Raw genomic sequence first — 10,393 nt, forward strand, 5'->3', positions numbered from 1 at the left:
CTTTCCCTGTTGAGCGGGTACTTCCCATTCCTCCTTGCCCCAGCCTCTAAAAACCACCAATCTGCCTTCTGTCTCCGTAAATTTACTTATTCTGGATATTTAATATCAATGGGATCATACAATATGACGTCTTTTGCCCTAGCTGTGTTCACTTAACATAATGTTTTTGAGGTTCACCCACATGGTAGCCTGGATCAGTATTCCCTTCCTTTTCAGGGCTGAATAGTATTCCATTGTATGGTTGGACCACATGCTGCTTATCCATTCATCCATGGATGGACATTTGTGTTGTTTCCACCTTTTGAATATTGTGAATAGTGCTGTCATGAACATGTGTGTACATGTATTTGAGTACTTGTTTTCAATTCTCTTGGGTATATATTTAGGATCACATGGTAATTGTATGTTTAACCTTTGGGAAACTGTCAAACTGTTTTCACTACAGGGGAATCATCTCTAAGCTGCTTTATTTTGTTAATTCCATGCCCCTGCTCTTGGCATCTGCTTCTACCAACTCCCCGCAGGTGGCAGCCATCCATTCTCCCTGAGTTTCCCAAAACAGTTTGACAGAAAACTTAACCCAGATGTGCATTCTAAAGCACAGATACAAAACTCTGAGAGTTTAGGACCAGCTTTGCATCCATACCCATGAAGTGCTCAGATTCACCTAATGTCTGCAATTGTTTGGATACCAAAACTGAAAATCCCCAAATTTTGAAAAAGAACCTTTTTTCCCGTCCATCACAATAGTTAGTCCTTTTTTGTAATGCAGTGGATTTGTTTGAACATGCCCTCTTTTTGTCGTAATATTATTTCTTGAATGGCTGCGGTTCCTAGGGATCTGTGCAGGGAAGGAGAGGGGGAACATTTGGGAACAGGCATTCTCTGTGACTCTCACTGTCCTTCCTCCCCACCTGTAGGTGTCATTCTTCCTCTTCATCATCTTCGTGGTGTACACCATGCTGCCCTTCAACATGCGAGATGCCATCATCGCCAGTGTCCTTACCTCCTCTTCCCACACCGTCGTGCTGAGTGTCTGCCTGTCTGCAATGCCGGGGGCCAAGGACCACGTGGTCTGGCAGGTAGGTGCACCTCCACCTCTGCAGGGTGACCACACCTGCTCAAGGTGTGACTGTTGGCTGGTACCTGGCAGGTGCTCCAGGTCTGCTCTCTGATGTTGACCCTGAGTGTCGCTAATGGGTAGCCAGCTATTCCCCACTCTCTGCAGTGGAATCAGCAGTCACTTAGCAATTAGCAACAGTGAAAATTGGAAATGGCAGTTCCATTTTGCTGATTGATGGGTAAAAGCTGTTATTGTACATTGTAATTTAGTACTCTTATTTTTAAGAGTTAGAGTGAAACAACTTATATAATTAAATTCATAATTCTCCCCCATTTCTCTCTGAGAGATTTCCAAAACCCCGTCTTTACAGAGGACAGAAGAGCTCTCTATTTCTTAATCCTCTGGCAAGTCCAAGGACATAAAAATAGTTCTTTAAAATGCTTCAACAGCAAATTTAGCTTTACTGCTAAGTGGCATTCCAGCGAAGCCTTCCTATTTAATTAGTTAAAAGCACTTAAAAAGCCATTTAATTTCCTGTTACGTACATCCGTAGACATGAGGAGCAGAGGTTTGCACTTATTCTTAACAGTCTCTTTTTTACCTGTAAAAAGTGTGCTTTATTTTGCTGGGTTGGAATCAAATGTAACAAATGCAGCCAGTGTGCAGAATGCAGCGGGGCTGAGAGGAGTAGTTATGAACACCACTGTTGTTGAAAAGGGGATTTTAGATGTGGGTCACTTGAGCCCTGCGGGTCTCAGAAACCAGTGTGTCCTTCACTTGAAGGAATGTTTTATTTGGAAACTTGAGATGGAAATGGAGGCTTACCCTTGGGTCTGTAGTAATTGCTCTTAGTTGGAAAGCATTCTAGGGACTCCTTTTCTCAATACTCGTCTCTGAGCACTCATAACAAACATTCATTAAGCGTAGCCTGAGCACTTGTGAAATGTCCTCTGTGGGCACTGAGTGAGGGTAAAGCTCCTGATGTGGCACAGTGGTGCCCATTTCCCATTGACTTGTCTGGACGTTACTAAGAAGCATCCCCTCCAGTCTTTCCTGTGACGGAGCAGAGTAGTCACATCAGTAACCTGCATCGCCAGAGACACACACGGTGGCTGGTCAGTAACTAATCAAATGAAAGAGAGAAGGTGGGTGTTTTATTAAAAGATGAAACAGTCCAGCTGTGCCTGGGATGAGGTGGAAGAAGTGTGTTCCTTTTTACACGAGTTCTGCCCCAGCTTTTACTTGCTTTTTCTACATTTCACAGCCTCCCATGAGGATATTCATGGGACATTTCTCCTCTCTCCCATAAATTCCATTCTTCCACCCTCCCTTTAGTGGAGCCATTAAGCTCAACCTTAGGTAGTCACATTCAGGTCAGGGTGATGGGTATGTTTTTCATAGGAATGAGTACATAATTTATGTAAGAATATTGTGTAACAATAATAATATGCTCTGCCAATTTACACTATAGAAATCACTACAGGAAAGTCCTGGTCACACAGGCAACAGGGCACTCATACATATTTCACTGCTCATGGCATCTTGCTGGTCGTGGGTTACCGTGGAACACATACCTTGAACATTTTGTACCTATTTTTTCTGCCCCTTCATGAATAAAGAAAGTGTCTGCTGGTGCAGATGCAATAGAAAAAACATCTGGGAAATGAGGATTATGATACCTGCCTGTGAAGATCAAATGGGGTTAAAAAAAAAAAAAAAAAAAAAAAAGAAGTGATTTACAAAGAACCGGGCATATTTTAGATATCAAGTACTATACTGAGGTTTTTGTTGTTTGTTTTGTTTTTTAGCGCTGTTATTTTCTTGCATTGGTTAAAAAAAAAAAAAGTGGAAAGAATGTAATCTTAAATTTTTATTTACTCAATTTCCAAAACCAACAAAGAAAAATACTTCTTATCAGTGGACAGGCAGAGATAGGATAATGATAGGATAATTCCAGAATAGCAAAAGAATAAACATTCTTTATCCCATAAGAATAATGTTGAAAGGAACAGAAGAATATAAGGTCGGGTTTCCATCACTTCAGAAGTAATTTCACAGTGATTTCAGGAACTGGGAAAGGCAAAATCTGCCAACAGCTTTGAAATGGAAGGTTCATAAGTAAACATCAAAGTAATGAAGTAGAAGAGCTTTAAGTACCTTTGGCGGGAGCTGGAAATAGAAACTGAAAATAATAGTGGTTTGTGAGGTGAGGAAAACATTTTATGGGATTCTTTTTATGAAAAGTGTATAAAAGACAGAATGCTACAGATTAGGTAGTTATATTGCTCTGGAGTAATTGTTTAAAGCAAAACTATTTAAAATAAAGAATATTGCTCTGATATAAAGAATGAGCTGCCCATCAATGATAAGTATCACCCCGCATTCTAAACCCCCAAAGAAAGAGTGCGTTTTATTTAACATGGGTCCATACTAATCATTTTTGTTTCATTATATTTTCTGAACATTGGCAATCCATTGATAGCATGTAGTAACTTATCTGTTTACCAAAATATTGACTTAATAGGAAACCCTATTCCTGTTCCATCTTGTGCTCAGGAAATTAACTTTACCAGTATTTGTCTTGGGGTAGAATTCATTCTCAGGCTATGACCTATCACCTACTTGAGGAAATTTATTTAATACCTGAAAATTGTGGATGATGTCTCCTAACACATTTAAACACAAAGTATTTAAACACAAAGTATAATTCCTAATACATTTTTTTATAGACCTACCAGTACATTGCAAATCCAGTATGGAGAATTTTTTTCCCCTAAGCCTTTCAAGGATAGGTTGCCCCCAGATGTGATGCTCCGTTGCCTTTGGTGCTTTGGTGTGGACTTCCTACAATACCATGCTCCTACATAACCATAATGCAGCTATCAAAACTGGAAATGTGCATTGTTTAATTCCTGACGTTCTGGTTCCTCCAGCTTTCCCAGTAATGTCCTTTACAGGGCAAGGGCCCATGCACTGCACTTTGTTCTTAAGTCTCTTTGGTCTCCTTTCTTTGGCTTTTATTAACACTTTTGAAGGTTGCAGGCCAGTTATTTTCTAAGATGTCCTTTAACATGGGGGGTCCAGTGTTTCCTCATGAATAGATTAAAGTTATGCATTTTGGCAGGAATCTCAGAAGGGATGGTGTGTCCTCATCACGTTCTATCAGGGGCGAGTACGTCTACTTTGTCCCATTATTGTCAGTGGTCATTACTATCAAGGTGCTATCCACCAGCCTTTTCCACTTTGAAATTACTCTTTTACTCTTTGTCATTAGTACATATTTTGTGGAGAGGTGCTCTGAAACTATGCAAATATTCTGTTTCTCATCAAACTTTTAATATATTTATTTGCTTGTTTGTATCTACGTAGTCTGATGTTCAGTAGATTATAAACCACTGCTGTCACTGTTTATTTTGATGCCCATATGGTCTCAGATTTGTCTAGCAGGTGCCTCTCCAAGCTGTACCTTTGACTTGTCCCTGTGATTCTTTGAGCATTTCCTCAATTTCTGGCACAAGCTATTTTGGGTTCCTCTTGTGCCCTCCCTGGCCTAACCCTAAAATCAGCCATCTCTCCAAGGAGCCCTAGTTCTTTTTGGTGAAGAATGACATTTAGTGGCAAGATCTGGGCTTTAGGCCTTTCCGTTGCCATTGGGGTGTCAGTACTCCAAGTGCTTTGCATCTCCATTTATTTTTATATCTGCCTACATCTTAAACAGCATGACTTCACACCGATATTTCCATTTCCATTCCAGCATAAGTTTCATGCCAGTTTTCTCTCTTTCCATTGTGGCTCCCTTGACCAACAGTGAAAAATATTTAGCTCTCATGATCCTAAATATATTTATTTATTTGATGAAACCCTGCATGTAACCAGTCTCCTGTTGCAACTGTCAGCCCCTACCCCTGCCCTCTCACTTGAGAAAGCTTCCTTCCCCCACCCCCATGTCCTGTTCCCCCAGCTGGAGCTCTGACACCCAGTCCACGAGAGGGTATCCCCTCCGGCAGCTGGGGCTCTGACACCCAGTCCACGTGAGGGTGTCCCCCACCCCAGCTGGGGCTCTGACACCCAGTCCACAAGAGGGTGTCTCCTCCTGCAGCTGGGGCTCTGACACCCAGTCCACGAGAGGGTGTCCCCTCCCCCAGCTCAGGCTCTGCACTTGACTTTGCCCAGTGTAGGAACTCTACACACCCAGCCCAGCTTTGTCATCTTGGGTGAGTTTCGCTTCCCCAGTTCCCGGTTGGTGCAGACGTTTCTCTTCTCTGCCTCACCTGGGGGCTGGGCACTCAGTTATTCAGGAGGGAAGGAAAAGGACAAGAAGAGAAGGGGTATAGGATGGGCCCGGAAGAGGAAGACAGCGAACACATTTTGAACGGACTTTATTTGTAGAAGAGGAAGAGATTCTTTTCAGTTACTTTGTGTGATTCCCTTTGTACTGGTCTTGGCACCTTTTCTTCTAACTCTTTTCTGTCTTTGTTTCCTAACTGGATTTCAAAGAAAAGCTTTTCTGGAATCTGAGATTATTAAGGGAATCTGAAATCCTTAATAACCAAGGGAATAAATTATTTTGATATTAGGAAACTTAAAAGCAGTTTTGTACTGTCTGTGTAAGAAGGATACTTTGTTTGCCTATCATAAATTTAGCAGAGGTACCAAAGCCCTTAACAATTTATGGTTAACAAGAAAATAAGAACTTTGCCTGTATCAGTAGGATAGTATGCGTTTGACGGAAAGTTCCACAAAAGCAGCAAGGAGTCTTTTTTGCCTATGATTATATCACGGCAGAGGGAGACTGAGGCTAGGAAAGCACGATGAAACTTCCCACCTCATGCCATGGTGCCTGCCTCCTGCTTGGGCCCTGGGAGGAAGGGTGGCAGTTATGCAGCCATTAGACAAGGTTAGGGATCTGGGTAGGTGTCTTGCCTCCCAGACTGGGGCAGCTGGTCCATCAGTCAGGAGCCCAGTCCATCCTGCAGCCTGTGTTTATGTAGCACTTACTCCATTTTAAATATGCACCTTGTCTGTTCTTCATTTGTTAAACTTCTGTAGGTCAGGTACACTGTCAGCAGGGTACTGAACCATCCTCAAGGAATTTCCAAATATTCCTATTCACATATTACAATTGCATTTTGTATTTGAAATTTACTTACTTGTTTTAATGTATTTATTTCCTTGGTATCCTTAGCACGGTCTGAATTTTCATTTTCTGTATGTTTTATTTTCCCGTGAGAGAGGGAGGAATTTGAATATAGATTTCTTTCACAAGCAGGTTATATGAGAATCCATATTTATTAAAGAAGATAAGCCAAGCAGTGCATATTGATTTTCTAACAGGATTACTCATATTTCAGAGAAATTTTATAGGATTCCTTTATGCAGTGGATAGTTTAATATATTTAAGTTGTGATACAATTTGAAAAATTTTCATTTGGACCTAAAATAGAAAATATAGCCTGTCATCTATGGCAAGTGTGCAATCGTAGTAACGCAGATTTGTTACATAACTGATTCTTTTTCAGTATAATTCAGGAACTGTATATTGGAGTCTGGAATTAAATTGCATTTAGGATCTAATCTGAGAAGCTCAAAGGAGAAACAGCACGTTACCAGCTGCCCAGTTTCTGGCTGTGGAAGAGACGAATTGTTAGGAATTTGGATCTCTGTTCTTGCGGTTTTGTCTTTAGAGAAGCTCAGGATATTAATATTTTCCAAAGAAGGGAAAAGAGGCTGTATCACTCTTCACTCTGTGTAGCACCCAGCTATTGATTATGATCTGTATCCTATTTGAACAAGGTATCATTTATCTGTTCTAAAGACATTATAATTTGGAAGGAGTGGGGTAAGCATAGAGAAGAGGTTAAAAACAGGAACGTACCTAATGTGACTGTGTCCTAAAGCAAATCGAAACGCACTTCACAGTTTTGTTCTCCTTTTGCCTTCCTTACCCTTCCCCCAGCTGGACAGATAAACCTCATTCTCCTCTAAATGACAGGAACTTTGCACCATCATCGCATCAGAGAGAGTTTGGTAGGGCAAGTGAACAACAAAACGAAAATTAGCACTTCCCTGCAGGATGCCAAATCATTTAAAAATGCTCTGGCAATTTTAAGAATGTTTGAGGGAACCCTCCTACACTCTTAGTGGGAATGTAAATTGGTGCAGTCACTATGGAGAACAGTATGGAGGTTCCTTAAAAAACTAAAAATAGAACTACCATATGATCCTGCAGTCCCACTCCTGGGCATATATCCAGAGAAAACTATAACTCAAAAAGTTACATGTACCCCAATGTTCATAGCAGCACTACTTACAATAGCCAGGACATGGAAGCAACCTAAATGTCCATTGATAGATGAATGGGTAAAGCAGATGTTGTGTATATATAATGGCATATTACTCAGCCATAAAAAAGGAATGAAATAATACCATTTGCAGCAACATGGAAGGACCCAGAGATTATCATACTGAATGAAGTAAGTCAGAGAAAGACAAATATCATATGATGTCTCCGTATATGTGGAATCTTAAAAAATAATACGAGTGAACTTATTTACAAAACAGAAATAGACCCACAGACATAGAAAATAAACTTATGGTTACCAAAGGGGAAAGGAGGAGAGGGAGGGATAAATTAGGACTTTGGGATTAACAGAAACACTCCTGTATGTAAAATAGATAACTGATAACTGATAATATACCTACTGTATAGCATAGGGAACCATATTCAATATCTTGTAATAACCCTATAATGAAAAATAATCTGAAAAAGAATAGATATATGTATGTTCATATACATAAAACTGAATCACTTTGCTGTATACCTGAAACTAACCCAACATTGTAAATCAGCTATACTTCAATAAAAAAAAAAAAGTGTCTGAGACAGAGAAGCTTCATGTTGGTAGTTAACTATTTGACTCTAATGATGGAATGAGACCTAGGTTTATTTTCCAACATTTGTGAACCTGTTTTGGGGAGGAGATAGAAGGAACAGAGGTAAAGGGAAGCCCTTTCAGACTATGAGTTTTGTCTTGGAGATTTGATCAAAGGAGCTTGAAAAAGAAGGATTTCTCTAAAAATGAAAAATGCCATCGATCCCCCAACAGTTGTCTCTGTCCTCTTCTTGAACCTGTCATCTGAATTCTGTACTTTCTGTTCATTCAAAGCAATGGATTCATGTCAGATGACTTACATCATTACAGATTGATTAAATGTCAGCTGAATGGCATGTTCCACTGGCTGACATCTTGACAGGTGGTTTTCCTAGTACTGTCACCAATCCATGAATTTTGTTACAGTATATACAAAGATCTGAGGCTCTGTCCATTCCAAATGTTTATTTTTGAGAATAGTTTGTGAAAGATACTGATATCTAGTCATTTATTAAACCATCAATGCTTTAATGGTTTAAAATGGTTTAAAAATGGTTTAAAATGGTTTAAAAAAACCATGATGCTTTTTATTTTTTAATTATTTTTTCAAGCAAACAGGCCACTTTATTATTTTTTTAACATCTTTATTGGAGTATAATTGCTTTACAGTGTTGTGCTAGGAATGATTCTTTTTAAAACCCTTAGTGGACAGTGAGAAAGTCAGCAACCCCTATGCGGGGTCACACGAGACAGACTCTTTCTAGGTACTTGCAGGTCAAACGATGAATCTGCTAAGTTGTGTGAACTTGAGAGAGTAATATATCTGCAGCTTGACTTTAGCCAGAACTTTGCTCTGGTTCTAAGGTATCTCTTTAAAGAGTAGAGAGAAACCCAACAAAACTCCATTGGTGCAATGGAGAGAGGATGTACAGATAGTCACTGGGAGACATTCTAAGGACAGACGGGGCTGGGGATGCTCCTAGTTACCTGTAAAGTGGAAATAATAATAATAATGCCTTCTTCCTAGGATGGCAGAGATGATTAGATGAGATGATAAATGAAAAGGACTTAACTGGGCCAGGTGCACAGTTAATGCACCAGTTAGTAAACATCAAGTGTTGATAACAATAACTGCATAGTGATAGAACTACAACATCCTCATTATGTTTGTGGAATGCAATGGCCTGGACAGGCTAAGGGAGGGGACATACTTTCTATCCATTTTTGCAGCAATAATCACAGTGTACCCTCTTTGAGAATGATGTACATCAAATTTGCTTTCCCCGGGAGATGTGAGTTCCTGCCGGCCAGACTCTGGGTTCATCACTTTTGCTGTCCTTATCAACAGCTCATGAATGGCATGTCAGAGAGTATGAGATGGTGGACACAGCAAGCACTTTGGTCTCAGATGGAATCTGGGCTTGGATTCAGTTTCTCCCACTTTATAGCTGTGCATTGTGGACATGAAGGTGGACCACCCGGAGCCCCCTCAAAGAAAGACTGATTATCCAGCTGTTCGGGGTGTTGGTAACAGCTGGCTTTCCAGCCTTAGTCCCTTCCAGGCTGCCTCAGCTGCACAGAGCTGCCAGCCCAAGGTCATGCCTTTCCAAGGGCGGGCCACATCCATGACTGATCGAGGTGGGGGGCCCAATGCAAGACAATTCTGATTGGCCATTTCAGCGCCACAGCTTCTGTGAGTCTGTCTGAAGTTGTCAGGCCTGCATCCCAGCCCAACTTCTCCCTCTGCCAAGTCACGAGTCCTTCCCTCCGCTTGGGCATTGATCCGAAAGGTGCTCCCTACTAAACACCCAGCTCTGTTTCATATGTGCTTCCGGGAAAACCAAACTGCAGCATCGCATAAACTTGGCCTAAGTCTTTAGTTTACTCAGTTTTCTCATCTCTAAAATGGCAGCAGTAACACCAACCTCCCTAGAATGTTGCTGGCCTTGGTGCTGATTAGATGACCTGGTGTATAGGAAGAACCTGTTGTCAGGCTGGCTTCGTCCTCAGTCCTCAGTAAACAGTAGACAGCAGCAGCAGCGGTAATATATTTTACTAAGTCTAAATGACTTTATAGAAGCTGAGATAAATGGAACATGAAAATGCTTTGAGGATATATGTTAATAATCAAAGTCCAAATGACCTATGGAACTGAGTAGGGCAAAAGTTGCATCATACATATGTTAAGACCCTCAGAGCCCAGGTCTGGACTGGTTGACCATCCTGTGGAATGTCCTCTGCAGACTCAAGGCAGTGAGATTCATCCTGGTGAGATGCTAGAAGCCCACACTACACTGATGAGTGAAGTTTGGAAGTTCAGCTAATACCTGGGGACCTGTGCTTCTGTAGGTTAGTAAGAGACCAGCTTTTGGAGACCCAAGAGATGGCTCAACCCTTGTCAGGAGTGAGAAAGAGGTGTTTATAGGATCACTTGCCAGTTGGACATCTTGAGCTCTTT

General features: G+C 41.0%; 1 protein-coding gene across 2 annotated transcripts in view; it reads left to right on the top strand.

The window, feature by feature from the left end:
• ADCY2 (adenylate cyclase 2) overlaps window positions 1–10,393 on the top strand; it is a 435,394-nt gene that overhangs the window by 108,009 nt on the left and 316,992 nt on the right. For both annotated transcript variants that reach the window (XM_007447921.1, XM_007447922.1), the window contains exon 3: window positions 921–1,082. In XM_007447921.1, coding sequence (XP_007447983.1) covers window positions 921–1,082 — 162 coding nt within the window. The remainder of the gene's footprint in view (window positions 1–920; window positions 1,083–10,393) is intronic.

The sequence above is a fragment of the Lipotes vexillifer genome, unplaced genomic scaffold (genome assembly GCF_000442215.2).
Source record: "Lipotes vexillifer unplaced genomic scaffold, Lipotes_vexillifer_v1.1 scaffold383, whole genome shotgun sequence".
Lineage (NCBI taxonomy): Eukaryota > Metazoa > Chordata > Mammalia > Artiodactyla > Lipotidae > Lipotes > Lipotes vexillifer.